Below are 27,110 nucleotides of genomic sequence, written 5' to 3' on the forward strand. Positions count from 1 at the left end.
CCAGTGATCTGTCCCAACTGGCACCCTGTTCACCAAGTAGTACACCCCTTTTAACCAGGGCCCATAAAGGCTCTGGTTAGAAGTAGCGCACTATATCAGGAAATAGGGTGCCATTTAGGGTGCCATTTGGGACGCAGCCCGGCATAAAGCAGAGGAGGAATACAGTAAGTTGACTGGAGGAGAGCAGAGCAAGAGATGATGAAAAATTCATGAGTGCTCTCCAGTTCCATCCCATGCGACCTTGTGGCTGACAGTGAGTCAGGGCTGAGTGCTCAGAGAGGAGGGAGGTCAGGGGCTAAGGCACACAGACATACCCCCTCACTCACGCACACACAAATTGCACATGAACGCCCACACACACACACACACACACACACACACACACACACACACACACACACACACACACACACACACACACACACACACACACACACACACACACACTCACATCACATCTGTGGACAGGACAGGGAATGAGGATGGGGGGGGGGGGGGTCTGAAGGAGGAGAACAATAAAACAGGAGACCGTTCGAGCTTTCCCTTGGAACGACTTACTCTTTCATATCCATTTTCATTTTCTCGTTCTATCATGGCTATTACCCCCGGAGACTCCTGCCGACAGATATAGACACTGCCGTCAGAGGGGGTCTCAAAAGCAATGTCTTCATCACAAGGCAAAACAACAGAACATTGAGACTCTGCTGAGTCTCCTCACCACTCCTTTCAATCCCTTGTTCTTGGCAGAGAGAGGTGGATAGAAGGACGGAGGGTTGGAGGAGTGGTTTCCCTATGGGCATGTGTAAGCGCCAGTCCGAACCGAGAGAAAGTCAATAGAAAATCCTCCAATAGTATGCTCTGGTTTACATGCCTTCCTTCCCTGTGGACTCCTGATGTGGAGTGGTGTTTGAGAGTGTAATCTTTCTCTCTGACACACATACGCACGCACGTGCAGCACCACACACACACACACACACACACACACACACACACACACACACACACACACACACACACACACACACACACACACACACACACACACACACACACACACACACACACTAGCCGGCACCTCTCCCTGCTTAACTCTGCCATTGTAGGCCCTTATCACGCAGGCAGCCACTTGGGACCCAGCCATCCAACTATCATCCTCACATTACTGCTATGAGTAGCTAATTTGACTTTTTCAGGTGGCAGCGCCGTACTTGACCCCCATGTAATTAGTTTACCACCGACTCCTTGAGCCCACCAATTAACCACTGCCATTTAGGGTTGCACATTTTGGAAACTTTCGGTGGGAATTAACGGGAATATATGGGAATTAACGGAAATATATGCAAATTAATATTAATACCATTTAAAGGTAGATGTTTTTTGCATTGGATATATTTACCATATCATATGGAGACAGAAACGTAAACATTTTACCTTATCATAAGTAGACATAATTGCAAATTATTAAATCCTTCCAATAGAAATTTTAAAAAACGATTTAGTTACGAATTGAACTTTAATTAAATGAGTTGACTCTTCACATGGTGTCACGTCCTGACCAGTAGTAGGGGTTATTTGTTATTGTAGTTTGGTCAGGACGTGGCAGGGGGTATTTCTTTGATATGGTTTGGGGGTTATGTGTATGTAGAGGGGTATTGTATTTATGTGTTCCGGGGTTTTTGGTATATGTTCTGGTGTTGGTGTTCTAGGTTTTTCTAGTTTGTGTATTTCTTTGTTGGCCTGGTGTGGCTCTCAATCAGGAACATCTGTACATCGTTGTTCCTGATTGAGAGTCATATTTAGGGAGCTTGTTTTCACCTGTCTGATTGTGGGTAGTTGTTTTTGCATTGCTTATAGTCAAGCCTGCAAAACTGTTTACTGTCGTTTTTCCGTGTTCACATTTATAATAAATATAATGATGAGCACGCAACCCGCTGCGCCTTGGTCTAATCATTACGACACATGGGATGACTTCACTGAACAACCAAAGAAAGGGAACATTGAATGATCCTCAATGATCCATCACACCTCCCAAAAACATTTTAAAAGTACATCTGTAAAATGATAGTCTAGAAACTAAAGGGGAAAGAGCCTCAGATCCACAAAGTCCCTTCCACCAGGTGGCTGATGAGATGATGACATCACCACCCCAACAGGTGTTGCTGGGCAGCTTCAATGTGGTGCTCTTATTCTTCTCACTTTGCTTGGTGAGGTAGATTGCTGCTACAACTTGATGACCCTTCACATACCTAACCATTTGCTTGGCTCTCTTCATTGTTTGGCTCTCTCCATTGTTTTCAGTGCCATGATGTCCTTGAGGAGCAGAGTCAATGCATGAGCAGCACAGCTTTCATGTTCACAGCATTGTCTGTCACCAGTGAAAATACCTTCTGTGGTCCAAGGTCATTGATGACTGCCTTCATCTCATCTGTATTGTAGAGACCGGCGTGTCTGTTGTCCCTTGTGTCTGTGCTCTTGTAGAATACTAGTTGAGGGGTGGAGATGATGTAGTTAATTATTCCTTGCCCACAAACTTTCGAACACCCATCAGAGATGATTGCAATACAGTCTGCTTTCTCTATGATTTGCTTGACCTCCACTTGAACTCTGTTGAACTCTGCACCCAGCAAATGAGTAGATAAAGCATGTCTGGTTGGAGGGGTGTATGCTGGGCGAAGAACATTCAGAAATCTCTTCCAATAGACATTGTCTGTGAGCATCAGAGGTGAACCAGTTGCATACACAGCTTGAACAAGACATTCATCAGCATTTCTCTGACTATGTTCCTCCATTGAGTCAAAAAAGCTTCTGATTCCAGGAGCTATTGCTATTGATAAAGTGTCTGATTCATCATTTTCCCCTCAAATAGAAGTAGAGGGACAATTGTCAGAGGTTGCTTGTTGTGAGCGCTGAGGGAACTTTATGCACTTGGGCAAAGGGACCTCTGTCCCTCTGGCTGGTAAACATCCTCTGTTTCAGTGTCGCCTCATTTTTCTTCTTGCCTGTGCCTCCTTGGCTTTGTACAGTAGCTACTTAGCTTTGCTAGCCCAATAGCTAGCTTGATTTGTACCATTTTTAGCATTTTAAACTAGATAGCGTTAGCCGTTAGCTAGTCAGTTAGTAGCCAGAATAGATTCCGACCCTACGCTTGCTTACAGCTGCACTGAGGTCAAACAGGCTTCCTATTTAGATTAAGAGAACACGGAGCCGGCGCGAGGTATGGCTCAGAAAACGTACCGCAATCCAGGGATGAGAAATGAGATGTACTGTTACACTAGTTCAATCTTCTCGGTGTAACAGTTGGGATAAAGGGACAATTCAGATTACAACACATTTCTTATCCCTGGATTGAGGTACATTTTCCGAGACATATCTGGCGCCGGCTCTGCAGTGTCTTAATCTAAACAGGAAACCTGTCTGACCCCAATGCAGCTGTAAGCAAGCGTAGGGTCGCAATCTATTCTGGCTTGTTAGTTAGCTAAGCAACTTGACTACAATGAAAGCAAGTTTACTTTATCTAGCTAGCTAGATAGGCTATTCCTCCTTGGTGGACTTGTATGCCATTTATGTCAGTTCTCTTTTAGGGAGATACATTTACAGGGATGCAAACTAGTGAGGGCCCAAAAAGGTGACACTTTTTTTGTTGCACTGAAACATGCAAAAACATCCCTGCTAGGGGGAAATGCAGGTTTTAACTGATTAAACAACAAAGAATATGATCTACACAGGTATTCCCAAACTGGCATTCCCAAAGGGGTACACATCCCATGCTAGCATCAGTAATTCTACATTTGTTGTTAACCCAGCTAGCATTGACACAGCCAAAGAGCTACTGCCCCCTTACCCGGGAAAGCCCCGAACAACAGACAGGGATGTTGAACCATCGAAGAGGTGCTGATATGATGAGAACTACATTTATTTGGGGTTCACTTATATTGGGAGTAGTGCCTTTCCTCAGCCACAGTGTGTTATATGTGCAAAAGTACTATCTCACAACGCGATAAAATCTTCACTCTTGCGCGGACATTTAGAAACAAAGCATGCCAATTTGAAAAATAAGCCACGGGAGTTTTTTGAGCGAGAATTAAGATGACTTTCGAGTAGTAAGACAGGTATAAAAGCAACAGGTACCATTAATAAGAAGGGGCTAGAAGCATCTTATATGGTGAGCTACCGAGTGGCTAGGACAGGCAAGCCCCATACTATTGTGGAGGACTTAATTCTTCCTGCTGCCACGGATATGGATGGGACAATGCTGGGGGAAAAGGCCAAAAAAAACTATACAGACAATTTCTCCATTAAACACCACTGTCTCACGACGCATCAGTGACATGGCAGGAGATGTTTTGAAACAATTACTGCTTCACATACAAGCCAGGGAACTCTATGCGTTACAGCTGGATGACTCAACAGACGTGGCGGGCCTGGCACAGCTCCTGGTATATGTCCATTACATTTATGGGGGTCAATTAAGGAAGACATCCTCTTCTGCAAACCACTGGAAACCAGGACAACAGGAGAATATATTTTTAAAGTACTGGACAGCTTTGTGACATCACATGGACTTTGGTGGTCAAGATGTGTTGGTATCTGTACTGATGGCGCAAAAGCCATGACAGGGAGACATAGTGGAGTGGTAACGCGTGTGCAAGCTGTTGCTCCCAACGCCACTTGGGTACACTGCAGCATCCACTGAGAGGCTCTTGCTGCCAAGGGAATGCCTGACAGCTTGAAATACATTTTGGACACTACAGTGAAAATGGTTAACTTCGTTAAAGCAAGGCCCCTGAACTCTTATGGATTTTCTGCACTTTGCAATGATATGGGCAGCGACCATGTAATGCTTTTACAACATTAATCAAGGGGCAAAGTATTGACACTTTTTTTTTTTAATTGAAAGACATTTTTACATGACATTTTAGTCATTTAGCAGACGCTCTTATCCAGAGCGACTTACAGTAGTGAATGCATACATTTCATACATTTTTTCTCCGTACTGGTCCCCCATGGGAATCGAACCCACAACCCTGGCGTTGCAAACACCATGCTCTACCAACTGAGCCACACGGGAGAAGCTTGAAGTTTTCTTTACTGACCATAATTTTCACTTGTCTGACCACTTGCATGATGACAAGTTTCTCACCGACTGGCCAATCTGGGTGATGTTTTTTTCTCGCCTGAATGATGTAAATCTAGGATTACAGGGACTCTCCGCAACTATATTCAATGTGCAGGACAAAACTGAGGCTATGATTAAGACGTTTGAGCTCTTCTCTGTCTGCATTAACAAGGACAACACACAGGTCTTTCCATCATTGTATGATTTTTTGTGTGCAAATGAACTCAAGCTTACGGACAATGTCAAATGTGATATAGTGAATCACCTGCGTGAGCTGGGTGCGCAATTACGCAGGTACTTTCCCGAAACGGATGACACAAACAACTGGATTCGTTATCCCTTTCATGCACTGCCTCCAGTCCACTTACCGACATCTGAACAAGAGAACCTCATCAAAATTGATTTTAATCAGAAGCCACTGACAGATTTCTGGATTAGGCTGCGCTCAGAGTATCCTGCTTTGGCAAATCGCACTGTTAAGACACTGATGCCCTTTGCAACCACGTACCTATGTGAGAGTGGATTCTCGGCCTTCACTAGCATGAAAACTAAATACAGGCACAGACTGTGAGTGGAAAATGATTTAAGACTGAGACTCTCTCCAATACAACCCAACATTGCAGAGTCGTGCATCCTTTCAAGCACGCTCTTCTCATTAACCTGTGGTGAGTTATTCACAATTGTCGATGAACAAATAAGGTTTTATATGTAAGATAGCTAAATAAAGAGCAAAATTATAGATTATCTGTGCCCTGGTCCAATAAGAGCTCTTTGTTACTTCCCACGAGCCGGGTTGTGACAAAAACTCACTCATTCTTACGTTTAATAAATGTATTGTATAGTGTGTGTGTGTGTGGCAGGCTTACAATGATGGCAAAAAAAACAACATTTGATAGTACGCTGACCCTGTTGCTAGAGGGGGTAAGCAGCTGGAGGTTGAATGTTTGAAGGGGTACGGGACTATAAAAAGTTTGGGAACCACTGATCTACATGATCAGTCTCTGTGCGTAAAATAAAAAGTGGTTCATGTGAACCTAACTCACAGCAAATTGGTTGTCTCTTCTCTCTTCAGTCGCGTGCTGCATTCTGTTGTTATGTGAACAATTGGCTGAGCCTTGGATACAGCCAGTATTGCTCCAAACGCGCATCCCTCGTTCGCTTACAGCCAGTAGTGAGTCCCCTCTCCCAAACTTTTGTCATCGGATCTACACGAATCACATAGGTCACCTATTTTGCAGAATTTCGCTAAAAGGTGACTAGTTTGCATCCTGAATCTAGAAAACTTTTATAAAATACCTGAACATAGCATCTCTACCTTGCACAAATGCAGCAGTGTCTGTCACACTCACTTGCACAGCAAACTGCAGACTGGAACGATGTTGCAAATTCGCTAGGAAGAGCGCAAGCTCAAGCCAGACAGACACATTTCTCAAATTGATGTATTAAACGATTGGCGGTCGATTTTTTTCTTCTTTTCACGGCCATTCTGTCACAGGTTCCGTTTATGTGATTGTTGTTCCCTTGTGTTACCGCTGGAGGGCACCCTTACCTTGTGTTCTAGTTTCCAGGTTACCCTAATTATTACTTATTGGTTTCACCTGGTTTTGATTACTTTCTCTGTTCACCTGGTTGCCTTGCTATTTAGGTTCCTCTGTTGCTTGTATCTGTGCTTAGGTCTTATGTTTAGTGCACTCGTGCTGTTGCCTTGGTTTTCTCATTACGTTAAATAAAGAGCTGAATTTACCTTTACCTCTGCTTACTGTGTTTCTCTGCGACTGGGTTCGAGTTCGTACAAAGATCACCGTAACAGGAGACCTAAGACAACAATGGACCAGCAGAGATTTCTCAGTCGTCCGAGGAACGTGCCGAACTCCGCCATTTACGGTCGGCTCTCGCCCACCATGAAACTGTGAATGGCCACCATGAGGCACGGCTGCAGGCATTGTCGGATGATTTAACCTGTTATGGCTAGGGGGCAGTATTTTCACGGCTGGATAAAAAACGTACCCGATTTAATCTGGTTACCACTCCTACCCAGTAACTAGAATATGCATATACTTATTACATATGGATAGAAAACACCCTAAAGTTTCTCAAACTGTTTGAATGGTGTCTGTGAGTATAACAGAACTCATTTGGCAGGCAAAAACCTGACAAGGTTTCAGGCAGGAAGTGGCCTGTCTGACAAGGTGTCGTTCTTCTTGTCTCTGTTTATTGAAGAGTGAGGATCTTAGCTGTCCCGTGACACTTCCTACGGCTGCCATAGGGTCTCAGAAGGCGGTAAAAAGCTGAATCGTGGCTTTGCAGGCTCTGGCTGAAAAAAAGTAGCGCGTTTGGGTAGTGGCTGGTTACAGTACTGTGAGACTCAGGCTCGTGCCCGCGTCGACCGAAAGCTTTGTTTACTTTCCTCTGTTTAGCTAAAAGGAGATTCCCGGTCGGAATATTATCGCTTTTTTACGAGAAAAATTGCATAAAAATGGATTTTAAACAGCGGTTGACATGCTTCGAAGTACAGTAATGGAATATTTAGATTTTTTTTGTCACGAATTGCGCCATGCGCGCAACCCTGATTTACCATTTCAGATAGTGTCTGGGACGCACGAAAAAAACGCCGCTATTCGGATATAACGATGGATTATTTTGGACCAAACCAACATTTGTTATTGAAGTAGCAGTCCTGAGAGTGCATTCTGACGAAGACAACAAAAGGTAATCAAACTTTTATAATAGTAAACCTGATATTGGTGAGTGCTAAACTTGCCGGGTGTCTAAATAGCTAGCCCGTGATGCCTGGGCTATGTACTTAGAATATTGCAAAATGTGCTTTCACCAAAAAGCTATTTTAAAATCGGACATATCGAGTGCATAGAGGAGTTCTGTATCTATAATTCTTAAAATAATTGTTATGCTTTTTGTGAACGTTTATCGTGAGTAATTTAGTAAATTGTTAGTGAATTCGCCGGAAGGTTGCGGGGGGTATGCTAGTTCTGAACGTCACATGCTAATGTAAAAAGCTGGTTTTTGATATAAATATGAACTTGATTGAACAAAACATGCATGTATTGTATAACATAATGTCCTAGGGTTGTCATCTGATGAAGATCATCAAAGGTTAGTGCTGCATTTAGCTGTCTTCTGGGTTTTTGTGACATTATATGCTAGCTTGAAAAATGGGTGTCTGATTATTTCTGGCTTGGTACTCTGCTGACATAATCTAATGTTTTGCTTTCGTTGTAAAGCCTTTTTGAAATCGGACAGTGTGGTTAGATAAAGGAGAGTCTTATCTTTAAAATGCTGTGAAATAGTCATATGTTTGAAAAATTGAAGTTTTTGTATTTTTGAGGAATTTGTAATTCGCGCCACGCCTATCATTGGATATTGGAGCAGGTGTTCCGCTAGCGGAACGTCTAGATGTAAGAGGTTAAGAACTCTTGTGTCTGCTCTGCAGACAGGACAGACCGGAGCAATAGCTGCTGCTCCAGTGGCTGTTCCTAATCCTCCCTGCCCTATGAGCTCAGCATCTTCCTCTCTTTGGGAGCCTCATCTCCCGGCACCGGAGTGCTATGAGGGGCATCCTGGGAGGTGTCGTGGGTTCCTGCTCCAATGCTCTCTGGTCTTCGAGCTGCAGGTATTAACGTTTCCCACCAAGATTTCCAGAGTGGCATACGTCATCTCCTTGCTCTCAGGACGGGCTCTGGCCTGGGCCACGGCCATATGGGAGCAGCAATCAGACATTTGTTTTAATTGGCAAAGCTTCACACAGGAGATGAGGGTTTTTGATCACCCCATCAGTGGCAGGATGTAACGGCCGTCGTATGAAGTGGACCAAGGCGCAGCGGGTTGAGTGCTCATTTTAACTTCATTAGAACACTGACAAAACAAGAAAACGAACGGACGACAAACAGTCTTGCAGGCAACACACAGCTATGCAAAAAAAAATTACAAATTCAAAAAAAATTCAAAAAAATAAAACAACCTCCCACACTTCCCATAACAAACACACCCCTATACATAGGACCTTCAATCAGAGGCAATGAGGAACAGCTGCCTCCAATTGAAGGCCAATCCCAATTAACTAAACATAGAACTAAACACCCTAGATCTAACATAGAAATACACAACATAGAACATAACCAAAAACCCTGGACTACTCTAAACAAACACCCTTCTACATAAACACATATACCAACAAACCCCGAACCACATAAAACAAAACACTCCCTGCCACGTCCTGACCAAACTACAATAACAAATAACCCCTTTACTGGTCAGGACGTGACACAGGAACGCTGCTCAAAGACTCATTGCACTCTGGCAGGGCAGCCAGAGCGTAGTGGATTACGTCATTGACTTTTGGACGCTCACCGCTGAGAGCGATAGGAATACAGAGGCACTTCACTCAGCCTTTCTGAACTGACTCAGCGAGATTCTCAAGGATGAACTGGCTTCCCGGTACAAACCTGACACTCTGGATGAGTTCATCATTCTGGCCTTCCGGATTGATTCAGTATCTCGTGGACTGGGAGGGTTAAGGTCCTGAGGAGCGATCCTGGGTTGCGTCTCAGGACATTCTGGATCCCGGACTCATTCTGGAGTTCCGTCGCCTCTCTGCTACCCCTAGTGGAACGTCAGGAGCCGTTCCTTGAGGGGGAGGGGGGGGTCCTGTCACAAGTTCCGTTTATGTGATTGTTGTTCCCTTGGGTTACCACTGGAGGGCACCCTTACCTTGTGTTCTAGTTTCCAGGTTACCCTAATTATTACTTATTGGTTTCACCTGGTTTTTATTACTTTATCTGTTCACCTGGTTGCCTTGCTAATTAGGTTCCTCTGTTGCTTGTATCTGTGCTTAGGTCTTATGTTTAGTGCACTCTTGTGCTGTTGCCTTGTTTTTGTCAAGACTTGAAGTAAAGAGGTGAATTTACCTTTACCTCTGCTTGCTGTGTTTCTCTGCGACTTGGTTCAAGTTCGTACAAAGATCACCGCAACACATTGGTTTTCCATAATTGTCAGTATAGGATTACAAAATGACCAGTCCCCTTACCTACCCCTCTTAAAAATAGCACTATTTAGGCCTATCACATCATGCTAAAATCTGATGGCTACAGCTGGCAACTATTTGGTTGTAACCCCTGAGCTCTTTTCAAGCTTACACTATCAGGTATGCTTTCCATCTTCAATCAGAGGCCTCGCTATATTTCTCATCTAGAGTTTACAAAATGCTTGAGAGTTCATGGACAAGAGGGGGGAAATAAAGGAATAGGCCTATCCACTAGAGTGGATATAAAATATATTAAGTCTCAGCTGGTTGCCGTGGCTACATCGCAAATAGAACCATATTCCTTATTAGGGTTTATTTAAATTATACATTGGGCCAATAACCGAAAGGTTGCTGGATCGAATCCCCGAGCTGACAAGGTAAAAATCTGTTATTCTTATTTACAATCACAGCCTACCAGGGAACAGTGGGTAAACTGCCTTGTTCAGGGGCAGAACGACAGATTTTTACCTTGTCAGCTCGGGGATTCGATCCAGCAACCCTTCGGTTATTGGCCCAATGCTCTAACCACTAGGCTATCTACCGCCCCAATGTCTGGGGTTGGGGGACAGCAGTAAGGTGAGCTCTGTCTGATAGCCATGACTTCGGTAGCTATGACTTCTGTAGATGGAAGTGCATTGCTCCCTAGCTGTGATATGCAAGACCATATCTGCATTGTGAATTCATGTAGTGGCAGTACAAGTGTAATGCTTAACCATCTGAAAGGGAGAAACTGAGATCCAAACCATTGCTGGCAGCAGTGCAGGCCCCCAACAGACATTAGACAGGCTCTTCACAAGAAAGAAGGGATGGAGTTTCGAAAATCACAGTGTTGATGTCAATGGTTTTTTATTTTATTTAAGAAATTCTTGTTAAATTTCAATTCCACCACAAAGTTTGTATTTCACCACCTTTTCATTTAACTTCTCAAAGTATTGCCTTACAGGACTGCGCTGCTGTCGCTTCCCTGCCTCAGTGTTTGCCATTGTTACAACTGTTAATGCGGAGCACTTTATATCTGTGGCTAGGGTTGCAAAATTTGGGGAACTTTCAATAAATTCCCTGGTTTTCCCGAAATCCCGGTTGGAGATTTCTAGAATCAGGAGAGAATAAGCAGAGAATCCAGAATCCTCCAACCTGGATTTCTGGAAAACAAGGGAATTTATTGAAAGTTCCAGGAATTTTGCAACCCTATCTGTGGCAAATCATTTGAAAGACGCATATCTCCTACTACTAAAGTTACAGCATTATTGCATTAGGTATTCTTTTACTTTTTATTTTCCCTTCGTGATGGTGATGATAGGGACCTGTTAATGGTAGTTTTGTGTTAACTGCACTGTGACAAATGTTGTAAAAAATATATATTTAAAAAACAATGTTTTTCAGTTAGCGATTTTTTCTAAAATGTTAACGACCCAATTTCGTTTAAACATTCTAACCCCTAGTCCCTATATAATACACTACTTTTGACAAGAGCCCTGGTCAAAATTAGTGCACTATGGAGTAGAGTGCCTTTACGTCACAGGTCAGAGTGGAGTCCCAAGCACCCATGTCATCTAAAGTACAGACACCAATTCCTTAACAGTGTACTCTAATAGTGTAATAAACCTTTTATAAAATCCAATAACCATACATATCTAGATTAGCCTGTACATTAAGTCATTCAACACAAATGTAGAGTTATTACAGCACCAATTATGTTGAGATTTGTTAAGGATTAGTCAATCATGTAAATTCCCAGCAGAAATGGATAATAGTCTCTGTGACCGTGACATGCAACACTTTACTGTCATCATCACAGGTTTTATTAGACATACTGAAACGACAAGACTGAAATGACTGCTGAAATGACTGGTTCAAATTGTGCAGTCGCACATGTATTAAATATGACAAGGAAATATTATGCAGGAAAACAAAAATGAAAGCCTCTAAAACCAGCCACTCCTGATAAACAATCAGGTAGAAGAAAACGTAAACTACTGTTCTATCTTTAGACTCTTTATCAGACAGAATAAACACAGATGCTGTCCTTAGGGAACTGCTTCGACTGCTTTGTCAATTTCTCTAAAAGCCTTTATATTCCAGCAGCAGCGATCTGCTAATAAGGTCTCCCTCCATTACCCTCTCAGGCTAACCAACCAGACCGCCCTCGACAACACACATGCGGCATATGGTTCGACAAGAGCGGTGAGGAGCCTGCTGCTTTTAGGAGTGGGGGACATCCCTCTTTCTCCCTATCCGTTTCTCCCTCCTCCACGTCAGATCATGACTCAATAATCCTCACAAATCTTCTCTCACTCTCTCTATTACCCCAGTGGTTTACGTCGGCCAATTAGCCATCTGCCACCCTGGTGGCGCGGTGCAGTATAGACTGAGCCTGGTGCTTCTGGCTGGCTGGCTGGCCGCCCGAGGGGAGAGGGAACGGGGAGCGAGGGTTCAGTATACACCCATTGTTCCGGCTGACAGTAGGGACATCGGAGACCATTGTTCTCCCCCCCTCCTAGTCTACCCATGCAGCATGCAGCACAGCTGCCATTAACTACTGTGGCCAGGCCAGTCAGTCAGTGTGGTACCACTACCAGGAGGAGGGGGTTTCCCGGCGATGCAGTGCCCAGGCCAGGGCTTGTCACGGTGGCGTGGAACCTGCCTGTCTGTCGGTCTGCCTCTCAGACTGCAGGGACACCATGACTCCATTCAGTTAGCAGTGTTTCATTCCCTTTCACAGATTCTCTTTCATGTGCCAAGATCACAACACCCTGGCCTGCATTGTTTATGTTTGGTCAGAGCAGATGTGCAGTGGGTGGGTAGGCCTATGCTGTCTCAATTGTCAATGCATGACCTGGCAAAATAGGGACTGCGCTGAGGTAGCCAAGTCATTAAATTATCATTGTAACGATCATGTAATAATGATCTGTTAATTTTAATTGTATGGGTCTATTACTAAGGGGGAAATGAAGTGAAAACTTAACAAAGCAAAGCGAGCCGTGTGAATTAACGTTTAAAAAATTCCTGACACTGGGGAGCCAATTACACAGATGTTTTATGTGATGTTTTATGCTTTATGTGCATGTGATGCCCCACGCATGAATCAGGTGACTGAATGCATGGAGTGCCTCACCAGTGCCATGATATTACCTAACAAAGTGGAGCTATCCAAATCACATCAAATGCTATTGTTCACATCCACATATTTAGCAGATGTTATTGCGGGTGTAGCGAAATGCTTGTGTTCCTAGCTCCAACAGTGCAGTAGTATCTAACAATTCACAACAATACACACAAATCTAAAAGTAAAATAATGGAATTAAGAAATCTATAAATATTAGATCGAGCAATGGCGGAGTGGCATTGAGTAAAATACAGTAGAATAGAATATAGTACATACATATGAGATGAGTACGTAAACATTATTTAAACATTATTAAAGTGACTAGTGTTCCATTATTAAGGTGGCCAGTGATTCCATGTCTAAGGTGCAGGGCTGTATAATGGTTAACCTTAGCTTTTAAATTAAATGAAAAAGCATTGCCCCTCACCAAACTGTGACTGTGAGCTCAGATAACAAGCATCAGAACCTAAAGCCTAACCGTCCAGTCCGGGCAGCCTTTGTGTCATTGAGCGCATCACACATGGCAGTCCAATTCCCCTATATAGGTAGTGCACTGTATAGGGAATAGGGTGCCATTTGGGACGCAGACACTGGCTCCCTGAGGGAGCAGGTCCTATATCACACGGTGAAGTGGAAAATGAAAAAGGTCCTGGGGGCACCAGGGTCAACCAGCTGCCCTAGCAGATTTGAGCAAGCTGTGTGACTCCACACACACACACACACACACACACACACACACACACACACACACACACACACACACACACACACACACACACACACACACACACACACACACACACTACACCCCATTCCCCTATTTAGCACCAACACACTGGCCAGGACTTTTAATAATGAATAGAGCTAACCCTCTACAACACCCAATAGCCACTAAGGAACTGTGTAAATATAATTTGGGTTTTATAACCTTATTTTAATACACAATGTAGGTCTAATTGTGTTATCAATTCATTTGGTTAATAAGCCTACTTCATATTCACAATGTCGGAAGGTCCAATCGGTTAAAGTAGCCCCTTTCAACCCAGCTGCTCTGGAGATTTTTTCTCAGCTTGACTTATTTCTTGCAGACTGAAAATGCTAAAGCAAATCAGATAACTAATCCACGAGTTTGCCTCTGTCAATCTTCAGCAATTATTATCTGGACTGATGATGGCCCTTGCTCTGCTAGGGAACTACGTAAAAGCCAAGAGCAGCAGCCGAAATTACCCAGCCAAGTGATTGCCATGGCTACCAATTACATATAATCAAAAAGGCAGACGGAGGGAGAAATACAGTTCTACACGGCCCTCTGATTACTTTGTGAGCCTTAAGAGGAAAAGACCTATGTCATGTACACAAGAAACTGCTTCCACTAGGAATCCACTTTACAAAGAGGGGTGAATTAAAGTTCGCATTCAAGGTTAATCTACCTCTAAGCTCCGAATAAGCAGGCCTGGAGTCTCCTGTGAGGCTCGGGACATAAACCCACTTCAGCGTTCTTTCAGCCGGCCGTTGTGAATGGATTACTACTCATTCAGCCACATAATGTCTTTCTCTCGCACGGTAAACACCCACTCCTGGTTGGTGCTGTGGTTGAGTGGGACCGGGCAAGGGGCCTTTCATGGTTTATGGTCTGTCCCCCTGCCTGCCTGCCCCCAGGGTAGGGCCTGCCATGTTGTATCAATACAACTATCAATGATAGATCGTAGTTGGAGAAACAGGAGCAGATGTCCTCTTTTGGTCTCCACTGTACCACCACAGCAAAGTCATATTCCTCGCCAGTGGCTTTTACAGATCTCGCCATCTGGGAGCCATTTCAATTCCATCTTGGTGTAGAAGAAGAAAAAGCCAGTGCTGCTGTAGTGTGGTTCTGCAGACCTTGACACCAAAGGCAGAATGTATCTGGGCCCGGGGAGCCACTTTTCCCCCAGCTTGTGTTTTGTCCCACTTCCTGGTTCTTATCTGCTCTCCACCTACAGTGGAAGATGCCTGATAGATTATGCTCCAGTTACAATGAGGATGTTTTGCATAAAAACAGTAACAGTACTCTCCAGTATGACCTCCCTCTGAGGAAAGAGGAAGGGAGCTCCTACTCTCATTCTAACTGACTTACAAAAAAAGGAGGGAACACAGTCAGACAGCCACAACTAAAAGAATAGGGCACCCTATTCCCTTTCCAGTGCACTACTTCACCCTATTCCACTACCTTTGACCAGTGTATTCCCTATAGTGCACTACATTTGACCAAAGCAAAGGCCCTGGACAAACTTAGTGCATTATTTAGGGAATAGGGTGCCATTTGGGATGCAAACCTAGTCTTTTGCCCGGCCCTAATAACCACTTATCCCACTGATTAAGCTGTGAATGGAGATCCATATTTTTGTGTGAGATGAGAACTACTTCGTAGTGGGTGTGTGGCGGCAGAGCTGGGTGTGATTCCCATGCACTAGACTAGAGTGAGATGGAGAGGCAGGGTGTGTCCTCCCCTCTCCAGTAGAGCATGCAGAATGTGTGCAACACACACACAGCAGCAGACTGCTCAGGGATACACGTTGTGTAGAGGCACTAAACATGACCAGTGTCAGACTGCTAGGGTTGTCCCTGGGAAACTGCCTTTCCACTGTGATGGGAGTCCCCCACTAACGGATACAGGCACTCATTTAACGTTAAGCAGTCCAGGGTGTGTATACTCTACTTTATGAATGGCATAATATCATCTTAACTTCCCCTGTGTTTACTAACACATACTGTGTGTGTGTGTGTGTGTGTGTGTGTGTGTGTGTGTGTGTGTGTGTGTGTGTGTGGTGTGTGTGTGTGTGTGTGTGTGTGTGTGTGTGTGTGTGTGTGTGTGTGTGTGTGTGTGTAAGTCATTAGTTCACGGTCCTGCAATAAGAGTGTATTAGGGTAAATATCCAACAAAAGCAAGTGTCCTTTATACACTTTCCACCCCCAATACAGCCTAATTGAACATTAATATACCAAATATGACATAATGTTACAGATTTCCTCAATTCAATGCTTACAGAGTGTAAATGAATACCAATGACTGTGAATACCACACTCTTTGGATGGGTAACTAAGCCGAGGAACTCACAGAAACCAAGTGTGGCTATGAATGAGATGGATTTGCCATAGGTTCAACACAATAGCCTACCCCAAACAACACTGGATGTATCAAAGCGTTTCACTTCACAGAGGGAAATGGTTTCAAATACTGTACTTTCATCCTACCTGTTTTGAAAAACGCATCCGTATCGGAATCATTTGGACCCTCCTCGGCTCCTTCAGCAGAATTCATGTTTTCTCCTTGAGGATGTCAGAGACAATGAAGCGCGAAATATATCCAGTGATTACTATAACCAAATCAGTGCACAAGCTTCTTCATGTTCTTGAGTTCTTTGTCACAGCTGTTCGCTTTCCAGTCGTAGGTTCCCGTCCTTGTTACAAGCTCCAAGGAGCAGGGCTGTATTTTGCGCTCTATTGTTTAAAACTCTACCTCCTCCTCTCGCAGCCCCGGCGCCACAAAAGGAACCCAAGGCGCGTGTGACACAATGAAGATACCGTAAGATTGCAAATGGGTTGTTCTACTGGCAAATCAACGGATTTATTCTAAACGCCATACGTCTTGAGTATCATATAGCCGGAGCAGCTGTAGCCTACAAAGACAAGGCATCAGCATGTGGTTGCATTAGAACGGTTTCTTGGCAGTTCATTCTAGTGATGTCACGAAATCTGCATAATGGAACTGGTCTGGCTATATATATATATATATATACATATTAAAAAAAAAAAGCATCAACATGATTTTACATCTGTACGTTTTCAGGAGAAAAATAGCAGGCTAATATCCGTATATTCCAACAAATTAATTGTATTCTTATTGATTGTAAAATCCACTAATCGCGCAGATACAAGCAGTATCATCAGGGGTGTGTTCCTAACAATAGCTCAGAATCGGACCCCTCCGCACCCCCCACCGCCCCTAAACACACGCCCCCTCAACAAACTCCTTTCCCTTTTCACGTAATTGCTGGTGAGTAAAGTGCTCGCTCTAGAGAAAGTTTATACAAGAAGCCATGTAATTAAAAATAACTACTTTCTACAAACCTATGTTTTTTTGGAGGGGGGGGGGGGGGGGGGCAATCACAAAATTAAAAATCACGCTGCTAAGGATCATGACTAGAAAAAACGATTTGTTAATCTATTGGCCAACTACCCCTCTCGCTCCCTTCATATCATTAGTTAACAAGACCACGTCCCGTTATTCAAATGCACTATTTTTGGTCCCGCTTGATGCCCTCTATCGAGAGATATGTCATAATAAGCTTAATTGGGAGGAAAATTCGATATGGAAGCACATGGGAACTATCCCAAAAGTCATTCTATGACATTTAGTAGCCTGTTTCTTGTCAGCAGTTTCGGGTGGATTTGAATTAAGTATTTGTGTAGCTTTCCCCAAACATGAAAGAAGATTCGCTGTTGATATTTCATTAGGCTTATTAAAATCATAAAGGAATCGCATTCAATGTGGCACTGTGATCACGCTGTTGTCTGTCTGCTAGATAGAAAGCTTAACATTACCATCTAGTGGTAGCCGAATGTTTTCTGTAGACCACCAACAACGTGAGACAGCGCAATTACGTCACAAGAACGTCACGCTAGCGGCGTTACTTGGCTACCTACCTGGCAGGTATTCATTTAAAAATAAACCAATTCAACAGAAACGGAGAGGAGTAGGCTATACTAGATGTGTTTTCTTTCTTGGGATAGAGCTAAAAGAGTTTAAGTAAGTTTAAAAATATATATTATTTATTATTTATGTTGGAATTCATACCTATGTTAAAAAAAAACACCTGTGCTCACTGGCAGAAAAACACATTGGATTGTTACCACTGAAGCTAATGGTTAGTCCTAATCAAAACATTTTGAAGAAAAAAAAGATGGGGCTTAACGTTACATTTTATATCAAGGCAAACTTGAAAAACAGAGGGATGAACTTCTTGATCATTTTTTTATTTGTATTTACTTGGCATTTCGATAGAAATATGTAAAAACAGCATGACAAACCAATTCATCCGGGCATCAGGATTTGAATGGTGACATGGGGGCTCTATAAATCACTTTTAGGGTGCAACAAATAACAATCAAAAACATGTAACATAATTAAATTAAATAACAGCATAATGAAATGATATAGGGGTGTGAACATAAAGTATAAGCATAATGACAAGAAAAACAGAAAAAGTTAGCTATATAGCTAGTAGATGAAATAATGTTGATAAAATGCCTCTCTCTCTGCCTCTCTCTCTGCCTCTCCTCTCTCTCTCTCTCTCTCTCTCTCTCTCTCTCTCTCTCTCCTCTCTCTCTCTCTCTCTCTCTCTCTCTCTCTCTCTCTCTCTCTCTCTCTCAGAACACCTTTAGGACCCTCTGTGTTCCCAGACATGTCTAGGCCTAATTCAAGTGGAAGTGAATGCAGTCACACTGGAATGAGTGTTCATATTCCACAAGAGTTGCCAGACTTTTTGCTGCAGTTCACCAAAGATGCCATCAGAGCTCAGCCAGAGGATATTATTGAGTATTCCACTGCGTGAGTTCAAAAAACACTTGAAGGAGCAGATGCTTCTTTGCATTTCACTGTATGCACCATATTTTATTGTAAACACACAGTGAGGAGGTTTCAAAGCCCATACTATTTTGTTTGTGTAGGTACTTCACAGCTATGGTGAAAGGACAGCCTTTTTCAGTGAAACCAAATCCTGAAGCCAAACTGGAACTGACAAATGAGATATTGGGAATTCTACATTCCCAGGTATAATATCTGAGGTCTTTTCTTGATGTATGATTTGAGTACACTTGCAGTTAACACATTGTCATGATGAAGAATCAAGCAACACAGGTTAGGCCAACTAACCTGGAATCCTTTTAAAATCTATCTCCCAGTTATCTGAAAGGGGGACTGTTAGAAAGTTGGAGATTGGGCTCATATGGAAAAGTTTGAATATGCCAGAGAATACCTTTAACCACATCCTTTCAATGGGAAAGTTTGGTGAAGAAATTGAATGGAATAAATTCCTTGCTTCATGTTGCAGTTATCTTGGAAAGGTAAATAATATTTACTAAATATAAATGCATTCAACATGTCATTTATTTTTTATGTCATTTCATTGTAGTATGTACATGTCTCACATTACCAATGAAGTATGTCTCGCTTGAGAAAGAGGACTTCTGAGCTCAATGGGACTTCCTAGTTAAATAAAGGTTAAATAAAAAAGTACACTATATTCAAAAGAAAGTCAACCTCTTAGTCCATCTCCTGACAGAGTGTCAAAGATGCCTTGACTCAGGCCTGCTACATAATGAACTGCGATTCCAACTGTAAGCCTCCAGATGCATGTGTGTCCTTTGAAACCTTCCGGTTTCTCTACACCTACCTGGCAGTTGGGAATGAGAACATCTCACAGTCGCAGATTGACAGAGTTCTCAGATATCTGCAAAAGAGAGCGTGAGTACAAAGCATTTATGACACCTCGATAGATAGGGTTTGAAGATTATAAATTATAATTTTATTTTCTATGTATCCTGTTTTGTTTCTCACAGGATCTCGAACAATGGTGTGGTAAAAGTATCAGACTTCATCAACAATCGCAAATTGCGTCTGGATCCAACTAACTGATTCATCTTTACAGGCTGTCAATCAGGTCCCATTGTAGTGGAAATAAATGTGATTATATTTAACTTAGACCCGAAGTAGTATATATTTTTTTGCTTTACATTGACTGCTAAAACATTTGATCTTACAGTTTTTTTTTTTATCACTTTGGTACTATTTTCACAAGTATGTGGTACATTTTCACAACTCTTAGTACAAAACACCAAACCTGTCTCACTCCAAACTGGTCTCACTCCAGACTGGTCTCACCAGTCTTTCAGTCAAAACCTGTCATTGTGCATTCACTTAGATTGTAAACATCTCTCACCACACAACCATTGATTCAAAATATCAATGTATTTTGAAATCTAATGATAACATTGGTTTAATGATCAAACCACAACATAATGATATATTGTCCATTTCGTCGTTTTAACTGCCAGTTAATCCAATAGCAAATAATGCAAGATACGTGTTTCAGAACCCTTAGACATGCTGAAAGGAATATACTACATAATATCTATCCAATGTGTAATCAAAGGTGTAATCAATGAAGACATCCTCTAAAATCATTCATGCAAAAAGAAAAAATCTATTATGACTGCAATGTACTGTGTGTAATCAAATGTAACAAATTAAATTCATGAAAATAACACAATGTTTTGCACGCATTCATTTGCATCAAGCCTGTCTTGAGCATTTGGCCATAAATTCTCATCCATATCACAGTGAATGTCCTCATTTTTCATGCACCGCAGGAAAAACCTTTTGGCATGGCGAATCCAAGCTTGACATTGGTCTGCATTGATGTCGTCGCATGCCTCATCCATGGCCAGAAAGAGGGTGGCATGTTCATGGGGATGGTGATCGTACACGTTCCACATTCATGCTGAAAAAAATTCCTCAATAGGGTTGAGAAAAGGAGAGTATGGGGCAGGTATAGGGCCACAAATCGGGGATGGACCCAAAACCATGCCTTTATGGTGGATCCTGACATTGACAATGACATAGGTGACCCCTTAACCTTGACAGGCCTGCTCAATTTCATTTAGAAACACAATGAGGTGTGCAGCTTTGTAATGGCCCAGGTCCAACCACCCCAACTTCAGCGATAGCTGCGCACATGGAGATGTTTCCCCCACGTTGTCCAGGCACTTGGACGGTCGCCCGTTGACCGATGAGGTTCCGCCCATGGCGCTGAGTTTTGGCCAGGTTGAAGCCCGCTTCATCAGCAAAGACATACTTGTGATGGTTCACAGCAGCATCAAGCACCATCACCTTCTAAAAATATATTTTGGTTAGTTATTTTTACCATATAGTTCCAATATGATATTGTGAAGTAGCATTTGCATCTAATAGTAACAGAAATACAGTATATAGTGCTGTACCTGAGCATACTCTGCCAGCTGTTGTTTCACCCGGTCGTTGTTTCCTCTGAAAAGGCACCAGGTAAATGTGTTTCATAGATACCTGGTGCCTCTTCAAAAGGCGGGCGATTGAGCAGGCCTGTCAAGGTCACTTTGTCTGAAGCAAAGTGATGAAATCTGTTGGTATTATCAGAAAGATTAGTGCTTTGGTTCGTCAGGCTTGCTTCCTAACTTTAGACTATAGCTTAATTTACCCATATCTCGTTTACTGAAATATTGTCTGGGCCAGTACATATGCTTCCAACCTATACAAATCAATCATCATACAAAATAACCTCCTCTAATTACCTAGCTCCATCTGCAGCTTTGTTTAAGAAACTCAATATCTTGTTTATGTATGACATTAATGTACTCCAATTATGCACTTTCACCTACAAATACTCATACCTCCCAGACAGTTTACCTTAACCCTTCAATGGATTCTTCCAGGTTAATACTGAAATCCATCAATGTAACATAAGACACTGTGATAACCTTCACCCTCCCCACTGCCGTACCTCACATAGTCAATTCTCTATCAGATACAGAGGTACTAACTCAGGAATTCTTATCTTCACATTGCAAAAATATCATCATCCCTCAATAACTTCAAGCGAAGACTTGGGGTCAGCCGGATGAACCAAACTACTCTGTAATCTCCTCCATATAGCCTAACTCTCACATGCACACACACATTTAAACAAATATATAATTTATATAAATATTCTTTTTTAGTTTTTACGTGATTACTGATCAATTCATTTATTCTTTTATAATTAGCAGGTTTTGTTATCTGTTTTAACAAACCTTTTAGATTTTTGTACTTATGTATTGTATCTCGTTTTTTTGTGGTGTGGTTTTACTTTTTATATAAACCCTTGGGCTTCCAAGCACACCTGCGCATCGTTTTTTAAAATGTGTTTTCATCTGTGTTGTTGTCTATCACTTGTTTTCTTTGGTGCAAATAAATACATAAAACAAAATAAAGGTAAATGGATGCCACATTGGCAAAGGTGTCATCGTTCACCTCAATGGACTGCTTCATTTCAGACAACCGTAGGTCATTCCTGGCCCTCCCCATTTCCCCCACTGCCCACTCCTGCTGGTCGATCAGCACACGACCACCACCATGGGGTCTTCTGTCAATTCTGAGGTTAGAACAGAGTATAGTGTCAATAGATCATACTGCAAGAATACTGTAACATGTTTTGTGAATGTACATACATTACAATATGTAATTTACTCTAAATGTAATGGTAAAGCATAGTGCATATCCTGCAGACTTACTGGTTTTCTTGGCGAAATGTTCTTGTGATCAAATTGAGAGTTGAACTAATCTGTCTGCCTCTGCCATGGTAAGGCCTTTGTTTACCACATGGTCAACGATGATGGCCCAGACTTCATTAGACATAACAGTTCCCTGCCGTTTGCCTCCCGCTCTCTGATGTCCACCTTTTTACATTTTCATTTTAGTCATTTAGCAGACGCTCTTATACATTTCATACATATTTTTTTGTTTGTTTTTTGTACTGGCCCCCGTGGGAATCGAACCCACAACCCTGGCGTTGCACACACCATGCTGGCATTGCAAACACCATGCTCTACCAACTGAGCCACAGGGAAGAATAGGCCCATGCCCATCTCTTTGACAGGGCCCATGTCCACCTCTTTGACAAGGCCCATGCCCATCTCTTTGACAGGGCCCATGCCCACCTCTTTGACAAGGCCCATGCCCATCTCTTTGACAGGGCCCATGCCCACCTCTTTGACAAGGCCCATGCCCACCTCTTTGACAGGGCCCATGCCCACCTCTTTGACCTCTTTGACAGGGCCAATGCCCACCTCTTTGACCTCTTTGACAGGGCCCAAGCCCACCTCTTTGACCTCTTTGACAGGGCCAATGCCTATCTCTTTGACAGGGCCCATGCCCACCTCTTTGACCTCTTTGACAAGGCCCATGCCCATCTCTTTGACAGGGCCCATGCCCACCTCTTTGACAGGGCCCATGTCCACCTCTTTGACAAGGCCCATGCCCATCTCTTTGACAGGGCCCATGCCCACCTCTTTGACATGGTCCATGCCCACCTCTTTGACAGGGCCCATGCCCACCTCTTTGACCTCTTTGACAGGGCCCAAGCCCACCTCTTTGATCTCTTTGACAGGGCCAATGCCCATCTCTTTGACAGGGCCCATGCCCACCTCTTTGACCTCTTTGACAAGGCCCATGCCCATCTCTTTGACAGGGCCCATGCCCACCTCTTTGACAGGGCCCATGCCCACCTCTTTGACAAGGCCCATGCCCACCTCTTTGACAGGGCCCATGCCCACCTCTTTGACAGGGTCCATGCCCACCTCTTTGACAGGGCCCATGCCCACCTCTTTAACAGGGCCCATGCCCACCTCTTTGACCTCTTTGACAAGGCCCATGCCCATCTCTTTTGACTGGGCCCATGCCCACCTCTTTGACAGGGTCCATGCCCACCTCTTTGACAGGGTCCATGCCCACCTCTTTGACCTCTTTGATGGGGCCCATGCCCACCACTCTGAGCCGTTTGATTTCTCCATCTCCTTTGCTGTCTATCCTGCTCCATGTTGAAAAGAATTGCAATTCTTCAAACATCCCCTTTTACAGTATATGGTGACCAAATGTGGTTACCACAATGTGAAATCAATGAACAATAACGAGTAGTCATTATGTATGGTTACCATGTATCATACATGTCATTTAGATGTTTATACTTTACAAACACACATTCTTTTACTCAAAATCCATATTTAGTAGACAAACCAGTTTAAAATCTATAGGGTCACCAAACGGTGATTAACCATTAAGCGCAGTTGGATTAAGCGATGGCCAAATGTATTTAAACAAATGAGAAGAGAATCATATAAAAAGTATTGTGAGCATTGCATTGCGAAAGGCAATTACTTTAAATGAAAGGTATTTCTAGATGAAACACTGATTAGGTTTGGTGAAAAAGTTACTGGGTGATTGTGTGTTGAAAATGTGCTTAAAAGTTGAGAAAAAAATATCCTTTTTGATGATCTGTTTTGAGTTTTTACTAAGAGTTGTGAAATTTTACCACATACTTGTGAAAATAGTACCAAAGCGCAAAAAAAAATATATGTAAATACTACAAAAGCGGCTTATTTTCCAAAGTAGCCTTCAATATGATAAGATAGCAGCAATGTTTTCACATGGTGCAGATGTCCTGTAGTACAGTCAGTGTGTGTGTGTGCGCGCGTGTGTGTGTGTGTACACGCTTGCGTGTTTCTGTGTGCCTGCCTGTGTGTGTACAGTATGCATGCATATTTCTGTGTGTGCGTGCTTGCATGCGTTCATGTGTGTGTATGTGAAAGTGCACTGGGAGTGTGTCGTCCCACAGATGGACCCGCTGGGCCACCAGGTGCCAGGAAGTGACAGCCTTCCTCAACCAACTAGGTCAGTCCTGCCACGGCCACCAATACACAAAGTTCTCTCGGGCTATTAAGCTTGCTCAACTCTGAATGTGTGTGTGTGTGCTGTGTAAGGCTGCAAAGTTTGCATTTCACTAGGGCAGTCCAATTCTGATATTTTTTTTCACTAACTGGTCTTTTAACCAATCACATGAGATCTTTTCACATTAGTGAAAAAAAAAGATCAGAATTGGGCTGCCTGTGTAAACGCAGCCTAAGCTACATATAATTTGTATGATTATCTGATTTCTGGCAAACCATGTTGGATTTGGTTTGATATTTTCTTTGCCCCATAGCTATATCTCCAATTAACTTGTGGTAATTGAAACTCTCCTTTCTGTATCTTGTCATCAACAAATGCTAAGTGGAATTTTAATCACTAAATTGTAATTTCAGAGATAGATTCCTTTGTGTGTTGTGTTCGTGATTGGAATATGCTGTCTACTAGGCCTAGACTATACATGCGGGTAGATTAGATAATATTGTAAATGGTCCTCTGATTACTCGGTGCGTTCCAGCTCCTACCGTTTCCATGGTCACCTGAGCATGGAATGTTCTGCAGTCTAAGTGAGCTGTGGGCCAGGCGGCCTGGAGCCATCCCACTATGGCCTGTTAACAGGGCATTGAGCACTGGTTCTGCCAGGATCCTCATGCTTTAGCCACAGACACAGGCCCACAGGATGAGACAAATGCACAGCAAATGGTTTAAGCATCCAACATCCAGGAAGTCCTAATATGGACACCGTAAACCTAAGTCAGGTTTAAGTTGAGTGTATTATGGGGGGGGAATGATCACGACTATGCTATGTGGACATTTCCCTTATGATTTCAATTGTTTGGCCAGATTTTACCAAGTGAAGAAAGCAGCTGTACTGTACATAAAATACATCACAGAGCCATGAAAATCTAGAGACAGTGAAATACCTCCTTTGAGTGCTTAATATGCTCTGATCCTCTTCATAACAAGCTCTATAGAGTATATTACTGAACCCTGGTTATGGGAAACGAAGCCAAGGCACGTACTGCATGCACTCTAAAAGGTATCATCCTGTATAGAGTAGATTTAGCATATCTGCAAATCACAGGTAAAATAGTCTGTAGGAAAAATGAATATTTCGAAAGAGATTGGCCAGATGACCACACATCATTATGGGAGAGTGGGAGAGCTGTTGCATGTGTTGGGCAGAGAACTACTCACGGGACAGCTGGGACACATCATTTAGTAGGACACTTTCTAACTTCAGTCAGGAGATGGCGCTATAGGCACCAGAAGGCTTGGGTTACATTGTAATGCTGTATGGATAAACAATTGTTATGGATTTTGCAACATATTTGAAACATCATCACTGTACGCAACAATTACACAAATTGGGCAACTGCAATATTCCCCCCAAAAGTCCTAACACAAATAAGTCTCAATACCTTACACATTTCAGTTTACGAACCAAAAACCTCGCCTCAAAGGACAAGCTAATGTTTTGCCAGCATAGCCAATATCATTCTCCAATTGGAAAATGTTGTGGCCAAAACCAGGCCATAAAACATTCCTAAAAACCACACAGTGATTTGAATGCTTTAATCAGTGGAGTGTTGGCCAATTACAGAGATACAGCCACAAACTGACAGGAAGAAAATAATTACACCATCAACTAAACGAGATAAGCAGATCAGTGGCGCCTGAGATCCCCACACTTTCAAACAGACTCCTCTAAAGGTCAAGGTCAACCAGGTTATACAATAGCTAGCTCTGGTCCAGGGTGTTAGCGCTGCTTTTAACACTGAGGCCCTTAAAAACTGGACCAGAGCAATACAGTAGCCTACATGTTACGGTAAGGTCAGGACCATTTTGAAAATGAGCATTTATGTTATATTATCATAATAAAATGTTCCATCCTGGTTTAAATGTTATGGTCGTTTTTAATAGGCCAGTGGAATATATTTGGAAATTGGTGAATTAATAAAAGTGTGGAGTGTGAGAAACACTAGAACACTCCAATAAAGCATACCAAATGTTTTTCACTGCATGATTTAAGATACACAGCTAATGTGTAGGAGGAGATGATTTTGCCAACTCTCCATATTGAAACGTAAATGTCAAACTGCCTTCCCTAGAGCAGGGTTAACACTGCATGTGGAGGAAATCACAGAGGGGGGTTTCCTATACATCTGTGTTTCAGACAGTTTAGGATTGTTTTGTCTGGAGTTTTCGTTTGAGGCAGCACTCCCAGAGAATGTTTACTTTTACCTTTCCGGTGGGCTAGCTACTCTTGATCTGATTCCCATGCTGAAGTAGCCTACTGCAAGACCTGCCTCTTTCTGGAATGGGTAGGGGGGAGTCA

At 42.8% G+C, this 27,110-nt stretch overlaps 2 protein-coding genes across 3 annotated transcripts in view; one reads left to right on the top strand and one right to left on the bottom strand.

Moving 5' to 3' along the window:
- LOC106581831 (kalirin) overlaps positions 1-16,985 on the bottom strand; it is a 292,220-nt gene extending 275,235 nt beyond the window's left edge. Inside the window, exon 1 of one of the 2 annotated variants that reach the window (XM_014164228.3) lies at positions 16,492-16,985. In XM_014164228.3, coding sequence (XP_014019703.1) covers positions 16,492-16,558 — 67 coding nt within the window. In that variant the 5' untranslated portion in view covers positions 16,559-16,985. The remainder of the gene's footprint in view (positions 1-16,491) is intronic. The other variant, XM_014164230.3, reaches the window with a different exon arrangement.
- Positions 16,986-17,940: 955 nt separating this feature from the next.
- Positions 17,941-19,933, top strand: LOC106581727 (ropporin-1). Its single transcript, XM_014163975.3, has 6 exons — positions 17,941-18,046; positions 18,671-18,847; positions 18,967-19,069; positions 19,201-19,362; positions 19,581-19,762; positions 19,858-19,933. The coding sequence occupies exons 2-6, from the start codon at positions 18,702-18,704 to the stop codon at positions 19,931-19,933; spliced, it is 669 nt and encodes a 222-aa protein (XP_014019450.1). The 5' UTR covers positions 17,941-18,046; positions 18,671-18,701.
- The last annotated feature ends 7,177 nt before the right edge of the window (positions 19,934-27,110 follow it).

Source organism: Salmo salar, chromosome 21 (assembly GCF_965601325.2).
Source record: "Salmo salar chromosome 21, fSalSal1, whole genome shotgun sequence".
Classification (NCBI taxonomy): domain Eukaryota; kingdom Metazoa; phylum Chordata; class Actinopteri; order Salmoniformes; family Salmonidae; genus Salmo; species Salmo salar.